At 37.6% G+C, this 21,072-nt stretch overlaps 2 protein-coding genes across 11 annotated transcripts; one reads left to right on the top strand and one right to left on the bottom strand.

Annotated features, from left to right (window-relative positions):
• The first annotated feature begins 8,118 nt into the window (after nt 1-8,118).
• On the top strand, nt 8,119-20,243 carry LOC142608630 (OVARIAN TUMOR DOMAIN-containing deubiquitinating enzyme 4-like). 10 transcript variants are annotated; one of them, XM_075780321.1, is made up of 8 exons: nt 8,119-8,286; nt 8,648-8,703; nt 17,578-17,612; nt 17,710-18,297; nt 18,466-18,587; nt 19,149-19,189; nt 19,430-19,528; nt 19,679-20,243. In XM_075780321.1, exons 3-8 carry the CDS (start codon nt 17,585-17,587, stop codon nt 19,941-19,943), a joined length of 1,143 nt encoding a protein of 380 aa, XP_075636436.1. In that variant the 5' UTR covers nt 8,119-8,286; nt 8,648-8,703; nt 17,578-17,584; the 3' UTR covers nt 19,944-20,243. The 10 variants fall into 10 exon arrangements, with proteins under 10 accessions (XP_075636436.1, XP_075636439.1, XP_075636442.1 ...); XM_075780328.1 differs by having other exon boundaries at nt 8,127-8,286; nt 19,772-20,243; XM_075780331.1 differs by lacking the exon at nt 8,119-8,286 and adding an exon at nt 8,338-8,472.
• LOC142608985 (uncharacterized) lies at nt 10,772-13,016 on the bottom strand. The gene is made up of 5 exons (XM_075780635.1): nt 12,497-13,016; nt 12,035-12,205; nt 11,362-11,738; nt 11,051-11,105; nt 10,772-10,914 (listed from the first exon to the last, which is right to left on the bottom strand). The coding sequence occupies exons 1-5, from the start codon at nt 13,014-13,016 to the stop codon at nt 10,772-10,774; spliced, it is 1,266 nt and encodes a 421-aa protein (XP_075636750.1).
• Nucleotides 20,244-21,072: the final 829 nt, after the last annotated feature.

Raw genomic sequence — 21,072 nt, 5'->3', positions numbered from 1 at the left:
ATAGAAAAATCTGCAGTAACAGTGTCTAGTTTACCAAAAAATAAATCCAAACTTTTCATTGTTTGCATCATTAAAACTCTCAAGTAATTAAATAGTTTCACTACTAGCCAAAATACCCACATAAAAAAATATTCTAATACCACATAAAATCTAAATTTGACAAAAGAACAAGATTTCTTAAGCTCTTACCTCAAGGATGTAGTCAATCATTCTCTACTTCAGTCCTTTAGGTAGTCTCATCTCTCAAAATATCTCTCCATATACGTTGACTTTTAATAAGCTTATATATAGCTAGGGTTTCCACCTTATTTTCTAAGAACTCCTTTATAATTATAAATTATAAAATTGACCCCACAAAAGTTTTACTTAAATACCCTTCCTTTTAATTTTTCTTTTTTTGAGTATTATAGTTTTTCTCTTTCGTTTTTCCTCTCCTCTCCCCTTTCACTGTGCACATCTATGGCCTTTTTATACTGCCTTCCATGACAGGATTTGCCATTTTTACCCCTTAATTGCTTTTGGCTTGTTGTGGGTGTCCTTCCAAGACTGCCCGCTAATTTGCCGGTTGCCCAACCACCACCACCACTACATTGCGTTGGCTGTACCATGCCTCATCCCCAGACAAAAGTGGTTTTGTTTTGTTCTTTTACTCTCCTTGACACTCCCATCTAGATAAAGGTTAAACTTCTCCTTTACCAACCTTTATAGCATGCATCTAGTAATTCCAGCTCATGTTTACTACTTTTGGATTAGATGTCATCCCAACAGGACATTTCCCCTAAAAGAACTTGAGCGGGATCTCTAAAATAGGCTCCCTCTTCTCCCCACTGCCAGACCACACCCTTTCTTACCTCTGACCCGTGGCCTACCTCCCTTGTATTAGCTAGGTATAAGGAGGTGGTGCCTAAGCCTTGTGTGCGTGCTCCACTTCCATATAAGTCCATTACTTTTCTGGCTCTCACACATTTGCCATTGCTTCTAGGTTTGTCTGATTTTGCTGCATGCTTTGGTGTTTGTTTAACTCTTGCGATGTGAATGAGTTTTTGGGTTTTCATTCCTTGCATCCCATTTGATCTTTGGGAGGCATTGCTCAAGTATGGGCTTTCCCTTCTTTGACTTGGCCTATATCCCTTTTTATCCTTATCTGTGGGCTAGCTGGTGCTCCTGCCACGTCACTGCATCGTTCCTGCTATGATATCATTCACCTTTTTTTTTGCCTTGTTTTTACCTCTAGGCTTGCAAGCTGAAGCGCCTGCCATGGCAATTTTTTACATTATTCATTCTTTTAGTCTTTACTGCCTAGCATTCCTACCAGGCTAGTCCATTCAATACCTCAGGTTTCCTCGGCCTCTTTCATTCTTTAGGCATCCTTGGCCCATTTCATTCTTTGGGCATTCTCAGCTCATCTCATTCTTTCCTACCTCTTTCATTCCTAAGGCTTTTGCTAAATCTTTTGGGCTTCCTTGGCCCTATTACCACATCCTTTGCTTTTGAGTTTATTGGCCTTTAGACCAACCCCATTTACTAATTTCTTTCTTTGGGCTCCTCTGGCCCATTTTTGCTTTCTTTCCATCTCTTATAATTCCCATGGGCTTGCTACTTCATTCTTTGGGGCTTCCTCGGCCCGCTTGCTTTCTCTCAGGCCACTTATTATTTTGTGGGCTTGGGGATCATTATTCCTGACATTCTAGCCCAATGGTCTTTATTTCACTACTTTCCTTCTCTATCTTTATCATATTGTTGGGCTTCTTTTGCCATTGGGTCATTTTGTCAAAAATGAGCATCAACACCGCCAAGACCTTCACATCATGGAGTGAACTTTTGTCCATATCTTCTCTATATTACATAATGGGCTTATGACCCACATTATTCTCTACTTTTTGGAATGAGCTTAAGGCCCAAATCTTCTACTTCATCACTTGGGCTCAATTGGGCTCACAACCCATAAGATCATCTAAGCTCATGGCAATTTATCTCATCAAAGCCCATGATTCAAGTCCAAAGCAAATTATCTCATTTTTAGCTAATGATCCAAGCACATGAGCTTTATAAAGGAAACCTTAGGAGTCATGGTTTAGAGGGCCAATAAGTATGTTTGGTAAAGCTCCAATGGTTTAAAGTTGATAAAAGAAACATGAAGTTTGACATGTGGTCTCTAATTCCCTGAACTCAAAATGGGTTAGCATGTAGAGGTAATCTTTGATAAGCATCCCATGTTACATAGCACTTAAAATAATAAGACTCCTTATTGCCCTTTGCCTAAAACATAATTCTCATCATATGAAAAACCACGCAAAAGGTCCAACCATCTAACTGTTGACCAAATGATTAGTCATTTAGGTTCCAACCGTTTTTATACCAAAATGGAACACTGTCCAGATTACTTAATATAATCCATTTTACCATTTTCAGCTAAGTCCAGCTCAAATACATGGTTAAATTTGATTGGTTATCTCTAATCTCCAGATATAAGGAGAATCCATTGTGTGGATCACACCAAATAGCCTAAGGACTTGAAATGTTGGTTTCAAGGAGGGGAGTTTATGGCTATCAACTTCTTAAGACATGAGGAATTTAGAAAGACATTCTTGCTCGTTTCAAGGTCATTGATAATCTTGCTTCTATCTCTTTCTTCCTCAGTCTTCTAACCTGTCCCCAAGGTTCTTTGAGGGCTAAGATTAAAATGACTATTTTTATTATAGAGTTTTAACCTATGACGTCTGCTTCTAATGATTGTGCTCTTTATCATCAAATCAAGACACAATTTGGCTAGGCTCACCCCGTTTTGATCAACTAGGCTTCCTTGATTGGGCTCTTCCATTTGGCCTCTAGGGTTTCTATTTTGGGCCTAGTCACGCACTTTGGGGTTCTCCCCCTCCCCCCCCCCCCCCCCCGTCCCACCCCACCCACACACACACACACACACACTTAATGCCTATAAAACAACAAAAATATTTTCAAACCCTCCAAAATGACCAAATTACCTTAAAACTTTAAATAAGCAAAGTATCCCTCAGGTGGGTTCCAATTAACTCAAGGGTAAAGTCTCTAACTCTTGAATAAGAGATTTGGGGTTCAATCTCCACTTACACTGAAAACTAATTGGTGTCTTAGTCTGATGATATAGAGTTATCATTAAGAATGGACACCATGGGTTGAAACTCTCTAAAAAAACAAATTATCCCTCAAAATTTCCAAAAGAATCGAAAATGACCATGATACCTTCAAAATGACATAGATACCCTCATAATCTCCAAGATGATGAAATTATAGTTCAAAAAACTTTAAAATAATCAAAATGCTTTGAAAACCTCTGGAATAAAAGAAGTAATCATTTAATCTCCAAAATATTCTAAAAACATCCCAAAAGACCAAGATATATTCAAAACCTCCAATATGATTGGAAAAACAAAACTCATAAACATCAAATAACCAAAAATCTAGCCAAAACTATTTTGAAGGCAAAATACCAAAATGACTATGGTATCCCTCAAAACTTTGAGAAGCGTCCCAAACTTTTAAAAGTTACATAAAAATAATTTTCAAGTACTTTCTTTTTTTTTAATAAAAAAATGATAGTAGTTTTTTTTTAATTATTATGAGTAGGTTTAGTTGATAATTTCTATAAATTTTTTTTTGTACACTTAATTTGATTTTTCTTTATTTTTTAGGTTGATTTTAGTTGTTATACAATAATATTTTAAATTGTGAATCAAAGTTATTATTTAATATTAATATAAAAAATATAGCAAATTCATAACTTTTTCAACCAATTGTTAGAAAGAACACAACTGTTTAGTTTTGGTTGAAAATATTTTCAATTAAAACTATTTAGTTTTTATCTTATGACAAATTGAGTTTACAATTCCAACTTGTGACATTATTTTGTTTAATAACAAAAAAACAACTGTTGACAAAAGCACATGACATGTTTAAAAAAATGTTTTTAAAGAATTAAAACTTAAAAAATATATATAATAAATTTTTTTATGTTGATTTAACAATGTTTTTTTCATTTCTATTTAACTTAAACCAATTGATTGGTGCCCAAAAATTATGTTGAGTGCAATGACACATTGCCTCCTAACAAGATGATAAGTTTTAGTAACTCAAAAAATTTCTTTAATGTTTTTTATAATTGTTGTGAAGACATATTGTAATTGGTGTATAATAAAAATAATGTCAGTGGTGAATCCATATAATGAGGATGTTATACTTATACCGAACACATTTTGCTAACTCAACAATTTTTTTTTTTTTAAAAAAAGGGATTATTGAGGGTTCTTTTTATGTTTCTTATACCTTAGACACGCGTTTTGATGTTATTGGACAACGCTTGGTCTAGGCTTTTTCTAAGAAGGAAGTTGGGTCTGGCATTCTGCAAAATGGGCTCCAAAGTACCATTCTACCGCTGCCAGTTTGTGCGCAAACATTGAGTCTAAGTCCAAGGGAAGACGCTGCAAAGTGGGCTTATTCCTTGTTTCTGCCGCAGAAGGAAATTTTCTCCAGTTTCTGCCGCAGGTCTAACTTTTCTGCTGTGCAGTAACACTGTTTGCAGTGCAGTAAAATCATTTGCTGTAAAGTCTTCTGCTATGCAATAAAGTTGTCTACTGTGTATTAAAGCCGTCTGCTATAAAGCATTTTGTTGTGCAATAAAGTTGTCTACTGTGCATTAAAGCCGTTTGCTGTAAAGCCTTCTGCTGTGCAATAAAGTTGTCTACTGTGCATTAAAGCCTTTTGCTGTGTAGTACAACCTTCTAAAATGTGAATGACTACTCTTCATTTTTTTATTGCAGAAATACTTTTCTACTTCCTGCACAAAACAAATTTAAAACCCAAAGAAAATATCAATCAAGCAAATGTTAGCTTACATGGGTTAACATATTCTCAAATATATACATACACATATTCATAAATATACTTATACGTATGCACATATACATCTATAAAATATATTCTGTAGAATATGAGAAACAAGATTTATGTATATATATGCTTATGGCAGGATAATGAGTCAAAAGTATAACACGTAATAACAAAAAAAGAAGAAAGCTTTGGCAGAAAAGGTTTAGCTAGTATAATAGCTAACATGGTAAATATAATAAACGGGTGCTACAGCAGAATGACTAGTAAAACAAGTAAAGATACCACAGCTGGACAATTGATGCAGCAGACGTGATAAAAAAAAAAACATGTTACAGCAGAATAACTAAATACAACAGATATAAGTTCTAATGAGAGAAATCAAATATATTTGCAATAGAAATCAAGTTCTGAATCTTTCCAAAAAATAAGTAAACCAAGAGGGAACCCAAACCCCAACTTGAACAACCTTGTCATAGGCTTATACCATTAAAGTTGTGCATTTTGGAGAATAGGCCTAAATGGCTACTAGCTATTACTTTTGGAGACTTCCAAGAGTGGGTTTGCTAAGAGGGAGGGAAAATGTGGTCTATTGATGCATGCCCCTATTCCTGCCGTGTTTTCTCTCTTCTTTTTACCACTTTCTTTCTTTCTCTCCGTTCTTTGTACTCTTAGTTTCTTACTACTTTCTTGCCGTAGGTTGTTTTTCTCACTTGAGTCTTTTCTTTCAGGTGCTTCCTCTATTCGGTCCCCCTTTCATCTATGGCTACCTTCTCCTTTTATAGTGAGCTAATTCAATGAGATTTCTCCCTTTTACCCCTAAGGCTTCACTAACTGTTTTTGGTTTGTTGTGGGCATCCTTTTAGGACTACCCACCAACCCATTGGTTGCCTCGACCACTGCCATTGCTCAGTACATGTTTTCTGCACCACAACTCATTTCACGACAAAATTCCTTTTTGTTTGTTCTTGCTGTATACCTCTATCTCTAGGTTCAAATGGGTAAGGATTGGGCTACCTCACTACCTAGCTCTATGGCATGCATCAGATGGTCCCAACCATCTATTACTTCTTTTGGGTAAGATACCATCCCAATAAGGTATATTCCCAAAAGAAGTTATGGCAGAAAATCAAATATAGACTCCCTTTTCCCCCCACCACCAAACCACGCCCTCTGAATCCCCTTGACCGTGGGCCCACCTCCCTTGTATTGGCTGGGTACAGGTTGGTGGTGCTCCGACCCTTCTGTGCTTGCTTCATTGTCTTCTGTTTTTGTCTCCTTTCGTTCCCACGCTGTTTCTGCCATAGTAGATTAATTTCGTCTCGTTCTACTGCGTGTTTTTTGTTTTATTTCTTCATGCGTTTCCTGTTGCGTTTGTCATTTCCTTTGGTTTGGCTTTTTTTTTTTTTCCTTTACGTGATTCCTGTTGCTGACACTTCCTGCTGTTCCTTGTTTCTTTTCATCGTGCTTCTTCATATTAGCTTTCACGCCTATCTTTTTTATCCAAAAGGATTTGGACCTTTGTGGGCCAAATAATGTTGATTGGATCAAAAGGGTCTTGGGCTCAATTTGTCTTTATCTGCCGAAGCCATTCTGCCAGAGAATTGTATTCTGCGGCAAAGCTGTATTCTGCAGCAGATTTGTATTCTGCTGCAGATCTCTTTCCCTTACATTTCTTCCTTTGGACCTCTTTTGCTCTTTGGTCTTCTTAGTGGGCCTTTGGGCCTTGCTTTTCGTCTTGCAACTTATTGAGTTTTCTTCCTCATAGGCTTTTGGGTATGGATTTGCAAAAATGGGCATCAACAAGGATCAAATTCAAATTAGACTTAACTCCCTTGAGGTTTTATGAGAGGGCATGTTATACTAATCACATTTTGCTAAATTGACATTTTTTTTAAAGATAAATCTAAATTACACCAAAATCTCTTGAGGTTTCATGAGAAGACAGTTTGGAGTAGGGGTGGCAATTCGTGTTCGCGTGTCGGGTTCGTGTCGTGTCAAGTCATGAGTATTCGACTACATAGGTCAACACTAACCCGACCTGTTTATTAAACGGGTCAAGATTTCTCAACCCTAACACGACCCATTTATTAAACGGGTCAGTCGTGTCGACCTGTTTATCAGATTTTATCAAAATGAAAAATAAAAATTAATGAAAAAAAAACAAATAAATATTTTTAATATAAAATTTAGAACTAACGAGTAACTGCATCACAAATAATCATTCAAAGTTAAAGCATATCCCAATATCACAAATAATCAATCACAATATGTCAAAGAAAATAAATCACAACAACTAATAAGTTTATATACCTAGAGTTTGAAGGGTATATTGGTAAAATATCATTTAATTAAACGGGTCAGACGGGTCAAACAGGTTCTATGTGTTCAACCCTAACCCAACCCATTTATTAAACGGGTTAGTCGTGTCAACCTGAATATGACACGAACCCGTTAAGCCTCAACCCATAACCTGCTAATTTCGTGTCGTGTCGTGTCGGGTTCGCGGGTCGTGTCAAATTTTGCCACCCCTAGTTTGGAGGAAATTTTCAAAAAATGACACAATTTATATAAATGCAACAAATTAGTTTATATTCTCTAACTATTTAACTTCCCTAATATAATATAATATTCATTTTTTTTTCAAATTTTTCATTAAGGTTAAAATAGAGGTTTGTAAACATATGACATACTCCTTTGAGGTTTGTATACATGAGTAAGGTTATTATTATTATTTTAAATGAAATTTCATTGGAGAAGTAATGACGTGAGAGGGTATAAACTTATTTGTATCACATACATTAAAAAAAAAAAAAAACCGTAAGAGGTAAGTATTATTGTTATTATTATTTCCCATTTTTTTAAGAATCGGTAAGTGTTATTCCTTGAAACATTACAAAAAGAGTTTTTCTTTTAAGAAACAAATAAAAACACAGAAGGAAGAGAGAAAAGAATTCTAAATTCTAATACAAAGGTATATCACAACTTCACTTAAAAACCATGAAAACTTTGGCTTAAAAAAAAAAAAAATGATATCTTTCAAAAAGAGTTAAGACCAATGTTGAAACATTAGTCTTAACTCTCAACGAGATTAGAGCAGTAGGTTTCAATAAGAGTTCTATCACCGCAATCGAATTTTCAACTTTTGTCACAGATGTATTTGTCACTTTTACATTAACCACGTGGCAAAAATGGTCCATATTTTTTTGGTAATTGGTAGTACTAGAATTTATGTTTAAAAAATCCACGTGCCAACCATCTTGTAAACGAAGAAGACGCTACGGCTTGGCGTAGCATAGCAACAAGCTAAGAGAGTTTAAGCTGAGGTGAGAGAGAAACTTCACAGACACAAATCCAAAAATCAAAAAAGACGCGGCTTATCTCACATTCCAAAACCTTCAAATCGAGTTGAGGATTTTGCAGGTATTCTAATTCTTTGCTTCTTCCCTCTTCTAGAATCTCGCCCAACATTACATTACCTTTTCTCCTCCACAGTTATCACGTGTTTTCCTTCCTGGGTTTTTTTATTTATTTATTTATTTATATTTTACAAAGACTACCAATCGCCCTTTTGTCCTTATTCATTTCTGTGTGAACACAACAAAACAGGTTCGGTTTCTTAATGTCTGCAAAAAATTTCAAACATTTTGTGTTGTACGATGTTACTTGCAAGTTGCTTCCTTTTTGTTTTATGTTGCTCATTGACGCATTCCTAAACATTGTTATTCATAATTAGCAATGTCCAATGATACCCTTGAATTTACTATTTCTAATTATTTTGCAGTTTTGGCAATATATTGTAGAATTTACGAGCTTTCTGTTTCTTCAAAACCAGAACAAGTAAGCGAGGTTTTCTTTCTGATTTTTCTGTTGTTTGGATTGGATTAACTCATTCTTCTTTTTCATGATCATGACTTCATGGGATATTCCATGTTTGCCTTGTCTTGTTTCTGTTATTGCTACTTAAAATTGACCAATTGAGTTTTGTTTGTTTAAGATTATATGATGCATTTACAAATAAGCAATTGCGATTTATTCTTTTCGTCACAAGAGGAACAGAATTTTGTATTGCCTGCACTTGTTCCTCGCTTCTCGCTAATTAATTGAGTCTGGGTATAATGAAGGTTTTGAGTTTGAATAGTATTAGGGAGGATTTTTTTTTTTTTTAAACTAAGTTTTATTAGGGAGAATTACTCAACATTGATGATAATATGGTTCAAAAGAAGATCCCATTTGCGAGTCCCATAAATTACAATATTTATCATCAAAGCATGAAGGTTTTCCTTTCTTTAAGGAGTGGAGCTGTCAGGTTTTATAAGTTTATCGACTCGTGTTTAATGGTACTGTTGAATATATAGGCATTGGATTTTTTAGTTTACATAATGCAAGCGGATTTTAAATAGCCTGGTTTTCAAATGAGAAAAATTGTTTTTTTTTTTTTTTTTTTTTTTTGATAAGTAAAAAAGAAGTATATTCAAAACACTACCTTATGCAGAAAAACATAAGGCAGAGAGAAAATTACATAGAGATAGGAAACACAAGAGAGGAAATAAGAAGGAAAAGAAACTAATGACATAGGAGAGAGTTAAGGAACATGAGGAGAGAATCACTAGAGGTGAGTCCCCAGGCTCTAGACTAGTTAAACAGAGAGCCACTGAAAGAAGCCAATAACTGGTCATCCGAACTTTTCATGTCCTCAAATGTCCTCCTATTTTGCTCCCTCCAAAGACACCACATTAAGCACAATGGAGCTAAATTCCAAATACTAGACAAATGCTTTCTAAGCCAATTCCGCCAGCCAAATAGCGTATCCGCAACCGATCTTGGCAAGACCCAAGAAATCCCAAACGATCTAAAGACCAAACTCCACAATCGATAAGCCTTACCGCAATGAAGTAGCAAATGATCAACTATCTTCCCATTACAACGGCACATAATGCACCAGTCAACAAAATCCATCCCTCTACCCCTCAAATTGTCACCTGTAAGGATCTTATCCCATACAGCAGTCCACATAAAGAAGGAGACACGCCGAGGAGCCTTACCCTTCTAGATACCTTTCCAGGGAAATATTATGGGTAAGGGACTTCGTAACTTATTATAGAATGATTGGACATCAAAATCCCCATTCTTTGTCAACTTCCATTGCAAACAATCACCATTCTCATTGGGAGGTAAATTTGAGCCCAATGTACAGAGAAATTCCTCCACCCCAATCAATCAAGAGAAGAGGCTACTGATGCCTCTTTATTGGAGGCAATCCCATACACACTCGGAAAAATCAATTGAAGTGGAGAATCCCCACATCATTGATCTGTCTAAAGCTTAACTCTATCTTTCGCCCCTACCTCAAACCAAATATTTTTGCTAAATTCCTCCCAACCCATACGTATACTTCTCCACAAACCGCACCCATGAACCCCTTTATCTAGCTTGGAGGTCCACCCCCCCCCCCCCCCCCCAATTCTTCTCCAAACTTTAGAGCTACAACCCTTCTCCAAAGCCTTGTCTCCTCAATCCCAAACCGCCACAACCACTTCCCTAGTAAGGCTTTATTAAAAGTAGTTAATTTTCTTACTCCTAACCCACCATTTTCCAAAGATGCACACACCTTGTCCCATCCCACCAAATGTGTCTTGGAATCCCCCACAAAAAGTCCCTTTGCAGCCTCTCAATCAATTTTATTGGCCACATGCTTAGGGATGGTAAAAAGAGATAGAAAATAAGTAGGAAGATTCGCTAATGTACTTTTAAGCAACGTCAGTCTTCCACCTTTTGACAAATACATCTTCTTCCATCTGGCCAACTTACGCTCAATTTTCTCTAAGATAAGATTCCAAATAGTAGGAGACTTGTAGGACGCCCCCAATGGCATACTAAGATAGGTCATAGGAAAAGACCCAATTCGTCAGCCCAAGATTTCTACCAAGACATGGACATTAGGAACCTCCCCAATGAGAACCATCTCACTCTTCAACGCATTAACCTTTAAACGTGTCACTGCCTGGAAACAAAGAAGAAGCATCCGGACATGTAGAATCTGTTCCTCATCTGCATCACAGAACAGAATCGTGTCATCCGCAAACAACAGATGCGAGACACATACCCCTTCACCCCGTCTACCATTAGCCCTGAAACCTCGGATCAAATCAGTCCGTTTAACTCTTTTCATCATCCTACTAAAGACCTCCATCAGTACCAGAAACAGCATGAGAGATAGCGAGTTCCCTTGTCTCAATCCCCTGGAGCTCCCAAAAAAATCAGCTGGAGACCCATTAAACAAGATAGAAAATTGGACTGTAGATATGCAAGTGCGGATCCACCTTCACCACCTCTCCTCGAATCCCATTCTCTTCAACAAATCTAGAAGAGCCTCCCAATTCACATGATCATAGGCTTTCTCAATATCTAATTTACAAATAACACCCGGAATCTTACTCTTCATCCTACTATCAACACACTCATTAGTAATAAAATCTGAATTAAGTATTTGTCTACCACCCACAAAGTTATCTGAGACTCAAATATCAGTTGATCCAAAACCTCTTTTAGGCTGTTAACCAACACCTTAGCCAAAATCTTGTAAACACTCCCCACCAAACTAATAGGTCTAAAATCTCGAATATTGGAAACATCATTCTTCTTTGGGATTAAGGCCATGAAAGTTGCATTAAGAGATTTTTCAAACTTACTGTGTTGATAAAACACTTCAAACACAGTTAAGACATCTCTTTTCACAACTCCCGAACAGTGGTGGTAGAAGGCCATAGAGAAACCATCAGGGCCTGGAGCTTTATCTCCTTCCAACTCTTTGACAACTCTAAGAACCTCTTCCTTTTTAAACCTCCTTTCAAGCCAGTCCCTCTCCAACCCCTCTATCTAATCAAATTCCAAGCCTTCCACAAAAGGCCTCCACTCCTCCGTCTCCTTATACAAGTTTTTGTAAATTGTACAGTTTGGTTTGCCATCTCGGATTCATCCTAAAAAATAACCTCATTCACCTCCAACATACTAATATGATTATACCTTCTCCTCGAATTGGCCACCTTGTGGAAGAATTTGGTATTGTTATCTCCTTCCTTAATGCAAAGCATCCTTGATTTCTATCTCCACGAGACTTCTTCCAAAGAGAGAAGGTTTTGTATTTGAGATCTTAACACAGCCCTCTCACCTATCTCCACTTCAAAAAGGCCATTCTCCCCTTCCTTAGCATCCAATGATTTCAAAGTCTCCAACAGTTCTTTTTTCTGACGGACTACATTTCCAAACTCACTATGGTTCCACTGAATAATATCTTCTTTCAAAGCCTTCAGCTTCTTGGCAAGTGCAAAACTTGGAGTACCTGAGAAGGAGTATCGATTCCACTAAGAATGAACCCTATCTTTGAACCCATCCGTCTTTAACCACATGTTCTCGAACCTGAAAGGACTTTCCCCCCATAAAATCCCTCATGCCTCCACTAATATGGGGAAATGGTCTAAAATAGGATGAGGTAAAACCCGCTGGATCACATCCGGATAATGATCCTTCCAGTCATGAGAAACTAGAGCCCTGTTTATGCTAGACATTGAGGTCGGATCCGAACCACTAGATCATGTGTAATTCCCTCATTCCAACGGCAAATCTATCAAACTAAGCTCCTCAATGAACTTAGAAAAATTCTCCATAGCCAAGGTAAGACGGAATCCCCCCAACCGTTCACTTGAGAAGCGAATAATGTTGAAATCCCCTATGTAACACCATGGAACTTCCCAAAGTTGCTGAATCTCAATCAGCTCATCCCACATTTGCTCCTTCACGTTATTATCATTCGGGCCATAAACCCCAGAACATGCTAAAATAAAACCATCCCCCATACCCTGCCACCGAACTGATACGAAAAATTGACCCACCATTACCTCCAACTTTTCTAAAGCCCTCCTATCCCACATCATCAAAACCCCACCAGCTGTCTGATCCGCATCCAAAGCTACCCAATCTACATAGGGACAACTCCACAAGCTGCAAATCAACTGTCTATCCATGCCCGCAAGCTTAGTTTCTTGAAGGAAAACTACATCACAATTCCACTCCCGTAATAAATTTCTAACTACTAATCGTTTTCGTGAATCATTCAAATCTCGAACATTCCATGACACTATTTTCAACTTCATCTAAATTGAAAACTCCCTCCTACAACCTCAGTATTGCGGTCAAAGAAAACTATCTCCCATCATAATTAATTGAGGAAATCAATTTCCTCAACTCCCTCTTCCCTTTATCCTTGGAGACAGCTTTTTGGTGGACAACATCTTTCCTATGCATCAGATTAGCAGCCTCAATCTCCGTTTTAAGCCATTGTAAAAGCATAAAACACATCTTCTCGTGTCGACCCAACGAAAGCCCCATCATCTTATTGAAATCGAGGAGTCTATGTTTCACCCACTTAGATACATTTAATGTGTTATCAAACCCCATCACCTTAGTATTGCTATTCAATTCAGCCAGCACAATCAACTCGGCCACCTTCACCTCCACCCTGAACACCCACCTCCTCAATCCCAGCTCTTGAAGGACCTGGAGTGTAATTGGATACCATAAGACCTGTTAATGCCCTGTCACCCCTTGTTTCTGCCTTACCCAGTGTGACCAAAGGTTCATCGGCGCAAGACCCATAAAAAATAAGACACTCAGCCTCCACCGAGGTCATCGCAAGGCAACCCATATTCTTGGTTAGAGGAAGAGACATTGTAACCGTCCTTGTGGTGTGGATTAGAACTGTATTGGCCCTATCCAGTGTCGCTGGTGAGTCCTCGGTGTGAAACCCATTGGAAAAAGTACACTGGTTATTCACCGGTGACTCCCCGGGACGACTCATCACCTCGGTTTGACCAGTCGAGCTCCTCGCCATCTTCGAGGCTTGGATTCGCACTGACTCGGCCTTCTCCAGCAGCGCCGGTGACTCCTCGGTGTGAGGACCACCAGCACCTGTGGTGTCTATCTCCTCCGTAAGCTCATCACAGTGACCCAATAGCCCAACTCAAGCAACCGAAGCTTCGTAAGGTATCGCCAATGCTTGTGCTTCGTGGTTTGATAGGCTTGGGTCACTTGGGTCACTTAAAAAAGAGCTTTCACTCATATCCATCCTGATTGGGCCAGTGGGCTTTGGATTAGAGAAAACTAGAAGGCCCACTTGAGTGTTGCAATTTTGTTCTGAGCCCACCACAAGATTATTATGGACCCGTAACCCACTAGAGGGATCCATCACTTTCTCCCTCTGACTCCTTGTGGCCCAAGTGGAATTCCTCAATCCCCTTTTATCAGACTTCCATGCACCACGCTTAAATTGGTCAGGTCCCAGCACATGATATTTTTGACCCCGTGACCCACGAGAGGGACCCACCACGTGCTCCCTCTGATTTCTTGTGACCCAATTAGAACTCCTCAGTCCACCTTTATTAGGATACCGGGGAAGACTCCTTTTTCCTTCCCCATTCACTTCAACGGTCAAGCCTCCTTTCTCCAATAAGGATTCCTCAGTACACGTTCTTATCCATACACAGCTTCATTCAACTTTGATTTGAATTTCAATGAAAAGCTCCTTCTGTGTCCTACCGGATTTGTCTCTCCCAATTCAAATTCCACAATAGTGCTTCGAGAACCCACATCTCTTCCTCCTAGAGTCATCGGACCTTGTATGTTCACCGGCACTTGATGCCCACGCACCGCATTAGCAAAAGATTTAAAAGGATGAACCCCTGAGTTATCCTTGTGAGGCTGAGCTACAAATTTCGAATGACCATAACCTCCATTCACATAGTTTTCAGGTTCCAACATATTCCTTAATTCTAACCCAAACACCCTCCATCCATTCTTTGCCTGACCTTCTGGAAAAATAATGGACCTCCTAGACTCGCCAACTTTAAATTCAGACAATAGAAGGAACAAGCCAAAAGAGTTGGAGCACTGTTGGAGGGTGTAGGCTACATCACCTTCCCTGAAGGTATAGAAATACTTCGGACTAACCCCTACGACAATCTATTCTAAACTCTTCATCAGCCATTGTGCCGCATTCTTGCCCATGAAGATCGACTTCTTGAAGTACCTTCTCCGCTCAAAAATCCTTAAAGAAAAATACTGTCCCCCTTCCTCTACCACCAGTTGAAAAAGTTTGGATTCAACAAAAAATCTGCGAGAACCATCCATGATGGCTGCTAAAAACTTACCTGACCAGAAAAAACTTGCAACACCTTAATTCCTGACACAGCATTACATTTTACCTTCAGCCTACCTCCCCATGTTAGATATTGTAATGGGATTTTTCAACTTATCAGTCTTGCTGACTTGGCATCTTCAGGCCATTTGTTCTTTTCTTAGGACACCTATTGCAAGTATTGATAATTTGAGTGTGAAGTTGCCTGATCCTATGGATGACCATTGGTGTTCCTATGGATGACTGTTTGGGGAGCTGGGGTTCCTTCTAAGGTGGCTTCTTTATATGGCTTGCCTTTTTTGGCCATATATTAGCCTCTATATAATTACAAGGAGTAGTGTCTTATATGTTTGGTGCTTTATGTTCAAGAAAAATGCGGACATTCATTACATCATAGTCTTATTGTTTGTGTCATTAAGCTTAGAATACTCTTTGGTTGAAGTGGCATGGATGATCACTAAATTCTTATTTGATTTGTTGAAGAATTGAAGGGGTTATGGGAAGATAGAAAAGGAAGGGTGGTGTAGGTTAGATGGCAGTAATGCTGTGCTTGATGTGGTGTATTTGGAATAAGCATAATAGTAGAGCTTTGGTAGGAGTGGATACTCCAATGTTCTAGCTAGTTGATCCATAAGTATGAGGCAATTATATATTCTCTTGATCTTGGGATAAATAGGCGAAAGAAATATCATGTTTGGCTTGGGAGTCTTTGTCCAAAGAAATGTCTTGTTAAAGGGCAGATGTATAGAACCTTTCAACAATGTAGTGTTTTTTGGTAGATTCAAAGCTAGCCAAGAAAGCACGGGTGCGGCTCCAGAGCCACCACACTCGCACCGGACTCGTCCCGACTCGGCGTCAGGTGTCTGACGCGCCGATTCGCCTCTTTTTTTTTTCATTTTGTGCCGATTTGGGCCGAAACCAGCCGATTCGCTCCGATTCAGCCTGATTTCGACCGCTGAAACAGGCCGAAATGGCTGCTGGCCGCCATTCTTCTGCTCCATGTGGCCTTGTGAGAGAGAGAGAGAGAGAGAGAGAAGGAAGAAGAAGATGAGAAGACACAAAGAAATGGTTCGAACTTAGAAGAGGTGAGGAAGAAAAATAAAGGTATATAACAAAAGAATATAAATTAAGTAGGTGAGAAAGTTATTATTTAATGTGGGTAGACTTGGGAATTGAAAAAAGAGTAAAGGAACCTTCTTGAAAGGTGGTTTTTTGTTTACAATTACCAAAAATATTGATTTTATTAAAAACAAATCATAAATAATTGATTTTTAATAATAAACTCTACCCCTTTATTTGAATTTTTTTATATAAAAAAAATTAAATTCACTATATAAAAATATTTTTAATAATTTTTTAATCGCCGCACCCGCGCCCGAATCCGGAAACGCACCTATGCTTCATAGGAGCTAGCTGGTGATGACATTTAAATATTTGGTCAGAAAGGAGCTTGTGAAATTTTTTAGAACCTATCATGTGTGTTCTATAAAAAGAAGAAAAAAAAAACTTTTATTTTTGTAAGAATGCTGGAGAAAGAAGGCATTAATCCATTCCTTGTATGTGATTCACCTTGATTTTTCACTTAATCCTAGTGTCTAAAATTGATCTTTATGTCTCATGTTTGTAAGTTCCTTCAGGTTGATCTTTGTAATACATATATGAGTGGTGAGAGAACTATAATAGCATGAAAAGGCTCAAAGGTTGGTGTTGGAAAACATGGTATAGTCTAATTCTTGGCTTGTTACCCAGACTATTTTACTCTATGGCTTAGGTCCTCAGGTCTCCATAAAAGCTAAAACTAATTTGGAGTTGAGGAAATTAATTTGAGTATCTACATGAGCAAAGTCCCAATCCTGACCTAATACCATAAATGAGGATCTCATGCAAAGATACATGAGATGCTCTGCCATTGACAAGGAATGCTCCTTTGAAAAATATATACGAACAGTTCCCTAGTACTTAAAAGCATATTGCTAGATTTGTTTTTATAGAAGTGACCAAGTAAACTTCCCTGTATTGCGCAATGGAGTATGAGCTGCAAAATTTTTTCCTATAGAGCAAGATAGGTTGATAAATATTGAATGTTTTGAAGAATGATTCTATAATTCGATTGAATGTAAGATATGAATGGTTGATTTACGTTATCCAAGAAACACATGTATATGTAATATTAGATATTAATTAGTTATATATGTAATATCTAAGCGGCTCTATTACTGTGAATTTAGATAGGAATTCCAATGGAATCCCCTCCATTTCCTTTGTAGTTGTGAATTGAATATTAAATGAATAAAATAAAGTGACTATTGAATAAAGAGATTCAATCAAGAAAATAAGAAAAAACGAAAAATTCAAAAAGAATGGTATGGATTCAAAAAAATTCTGTGAATAAAAACTAAAAAAGAAATATATTTTAGGATATTATTTCATGAGCAAGGAGTGATTCTTTAAACATGGATCATTCTGTCTGTTGGTGCTGTTTGTTAGTAATAATTAATTCTGTGATCTCTCTCTATATGTAGATCACTAATGGAAAAAGAAGTAGCTCTTTACATAGGTAGTTGTCCTTTTATGAGAAAATCAGTTATATTGAGATACTTAAAGAAGTGTGATTGTAATTAGTTGGCCAATAATGCACTGTGCCTATGCCTCAGGTTATGACAACATGAGTGTTTGCTCTGCCATCAGCACATGTGCTAAGAATGTTGTCCACCTGAGTGCCCATTTTCAATCCCAGATGGGCAGCAAAATCTGTGCTGCAGTGTCACGAGGACCATCCAATTTGCGTTGTTTCTATTTGTACCCTTGGCATTCAAAAACAAACTATGGTAGCATGTCTGTTTCCAAGATATTATCTACTCCATCATGTGCTGACCAAATGTTCCATGGAAGCTGTTTCAGGTCTTACTTCTCAAATCAAAGGGGAAACTTGCTAGTTAAATGTTTAAGCAGTACAGGACCTCAGAGAAGGCATCTTGAAATCTCATTAGCGTGCCAAAATTTGAATATGAAGCTTTTGGTGCCAAAACAAGGAATGCTTCCCAAAATCAAGTGTAATGTGGGGCCAGTATCTTGGCCCCAGGGATGTGCCTCTGCTGGCTTAATTTTTGGCTTACTGGTTTGTTGTTCCAGTTCAGAACCCACATATGCAGGGGCACCTCACAAGGAGGGGCATAAGGAAGAAGAATCATGTGTTAAATTATCACATGGGAAGAAAGTCTATACGGATTATTCAATCACTGGTGAACATCATTTCATACTTAGCATCTATACAGTTTTCATTTAAAATGGTGCATCAAATTCTCTATACTTTGAAACTGCTTACGTAGATTGTTGCTATTATTATTATTAATTAATTAATTTATTTTTATTGGATGTGTCAGTGTGGATAACTGCTGCTTTCTGTGCAGGGATACCTGGTGATGGGAGATGTCTGTTCCGCTCTGTTGCTCATGGGGCTTGTTTACGATCAGGGAAACCAGCTCCAAATGAAAGCTTCCAAAGAGAATTAGCAGATGATTTACGGGCTAAAGTATGTTTCCTATGCTCCTCCACTATGACAGTTATAAGTTTAAAATTTTAATTTAATAAGCATGGTTTGTGTACCTGCTGCAGCGGTCACTGCATTATTTCTATTACCCATACCAAGGTTTCCATCTACCATTTGAAACTCATAACTGGCCTATTTATTTGTTTATTTGTATAAGATCTGAATGATGGGGAAAAAAATGTCATGACTAGAGGAAGTAGTAATCCCATCTGCGCTATACCCCAAAAGGACTAGTCGAGTTGCAGTAAACACCTAATGTGGGACACAACTCACATCCATGTAGACACACATCCATTTCAATCCACATAATTCGGGAATGACCATCTTTGTATTAGTCCTCACCAAATTACGCTGACAGGATTTTTGACATGTAATTTGGGGTATCACAACAATAATGAATTTCTAAAACATAATTGACCTCTTTGTATTAGTCCTCAACATATAACACTTATAGGTTTTCTGAATGTTTGATGCAGGCTTATTTATGTGTTTATTTTTTAATTCAGTCGACCCCTAATATGTGTTGATCTTTACATTTGTCAGGTTGCAGATGAGTTTATCAAAAGAAGGGAAGAGACCGAATGGTAAGTCTTTGAGTTGTATGCTTTTGTCATTCTGACAACTTTAATCAGTTAGTGCTACGCTTGTTTGCCCTGTTTTGATCACTGATTATATATGTCTTGTATTTTGCAAAAAAAAGTTGTTTATTATTCATGATTAATTAAAATGGAAAAGAAATTTAGTTAAAAAGTTTGGCAATGGAGGCTACTCCTTGTAATTCTTGCTGATGTGGCTCAAGTTTGATGGCTTCACAATGTTTACAGGTTTGTCGAAGGAGATTTTGACACGTATGTATCACATATAAGGAAGCCACATGTATGGGGAGGTGAGCCTGAATTGTTCCTAGCTTCGCATGTTCTCCAGTAAGTCTCTCTCTCTCTCTTAATGTGCTCAATGTGGCAGTTGGGTTGTGGGGGATTGGAGGCTGGGACTTGTCATCTGCTTTAGGGGTTCTTGAGTTAAATCTAGAGGTTCTAATTAACGGACAAGTGAAATCTTCATATTATATATAGGGAAAAGAACCAGTCCATGATGCACTTACTGCATTGCAGACTATACATCTTTTACATAATCTTGGATGTTGAACTGATAGGAGTTAGCTACAGGATGCCAATTACAGTGTACATGTACGATGAGGATGCTGGTGGCTTGATATCCATAGCTGAGTATGGCCAAGAATATGGAAAAGAAAATCCAATCAGAGTTCTCTACCATGGTTTTGGTCACTATGATGCATTGCAGATGCCAGGAAAGAAGAGCGATAGATCACGACTTTAGTTTTAATATTTGATCAACAGAAGAGCGGATGTTGTTTTAAACTATAACCAACGAAAGTGGATTATAAATTGTATCTTTTTTTTTTCTTTTTTTTTTTGGCTATAATAAGTGGAAGAAGGATGATTTGAACTTAGGTTCTCCTTATGAGAATAATTGGGCGATGTCACTGAGCTATAAGGCTTTTGGCACATCAACTTATTTGTATTCTAGATATTATAGTTAAAGAAATAATAATTGAATTCACTCGAGACAAGCTGAGAATAAGACGTTAGTTCTAATAACAGAATCTTTCCTATGCAATCTTCTTCTTTGCAGCCAGATGTGGTTGAATTTAGACAGCTGAAGAAGTGAAGAGAAATAGATTGAGTCGAAGAATAATTAATAAGGATATATAAGTCAGACATGTATGTAACTTCCATTAAAGTTGGTGATATTGATCAAAAGTACTGGAAAACTCCAATGCTGATCATGCTAGTTCTTGAGATTAATAATTTGCAGGTGAGTTTGTTACAATTTTTGTAGCAGCAAAACCTTGGCAGTTTCGCCAAAGTGTAATGACACGGTGAAAGATATCTTTCTTTCTTTCTTTTTTTCTTTTTTTTTGAGAAGACGGTGAAAGATATCTTCTTGGCCTCCCTTGCAATTTACGCGAACGATACCATGTCGCAATTGTCGCCCTCTATCACATTTCTTCCATTGATGTTCCCAAAAATGACGCTATTTTCTGTAGAAAATAGAAAATAAAAATAAAAATTCTAAGACAAAAGGAAAATAAAGACAAAAAAGTCCAAGAATTAATTAAAAAAATTATCTTTAGGCTTTCGCGCCCCACCTGACAACTATAGCCGCAAATCAAGGCAAAATTTTTTAAATAACTATAAAATTTAAATTATATTATTAGTTACTCAAGGTTTGAAACTATTTTAGTTTCTAACAAATCGAGTCTGTTGAACTCGATTTTACTGTAGCAAATCGAGTTTTAAAGACTCGATTTCCATGAGGTGTGATGCTGAGGTGGAGGAAAAAAAATCCACATGGAAATCGAGTCTCTAAGACTCGAGTTCCCTCAGAACATATCCAACCCAGAAAACCCATCTTCCTCCTCTGTTCTTTTTCTCATTTTTTTTTT

Source organism: Castanea sativa, chromosome 9, assembly GCF_040712315.1.
Source record: "Castanea sativa cultivar Marrone di Chiusa Pesio chromosome 9, ASM4071231v1".
Classification (NCBI taxonomy): domain Eukaryota; kingdom Viridiplantae; phylum Streptophyta; class Magnoliopsida; order Fagales; family Fagaceae; genus Castanea; species Castanea sativa.
The sequence above is the reverse complement of the archived record's forward strand: the minus strand, read 5'-3'. Positions and strand labels throughout refer to the sequence as shown.

What these genes read in the sequence shown, in the direction of transcription:
- LOC142608985 (XM_075780635.1), bottom strand. Translation starts at nt 13,016, where the DNA reads ATGAAGTTGAAAATAGTGTCATGGAATGTTCGAGATTTGAATGATTCA. An exon ending in CTCAGATAACTTTGTGGGTG is followed by an intron (nt 11,106 to 11,361) that starts GTAGACAAATAC and finishes TGGGAGCTCCAG; the next exon opens with GGGATTGAGACAAGGGAACT. An exon ending in TGTTTCTGGTACTGATGGAG is followed by an intron (nt 10,915 to 11,050) that starts GTCTTTAGTAGG and finishes TCTGTGATGCAG; the next exon opens with ATGAGGAACAGATTCTACAT.
- LOC142608630 (XM_075780321.1), top strand. Translation starts at nt 17,585, where the DNA reads ATGGAAAAAGAAGTAGCTCTTTACATAG. An exon ending in AGAAGGGAAGAGACCGAATG is followed by an intron (nt 19,190 to 19,429) that starts GTAAGTCTTTGA and finishes CAATGTTTACAG; the next exon opens with GTTTGTCGAAGGAGATTTTG. An exon ending in CTAGCTTCGCATGTTCTCCA is followed by an intron (nt 19,529 to 19,678) that starts GTAAGTCTCTCT and finishes TATTATATATAG; the next exon opens with GGAAAAGAACCAGTCCATGA.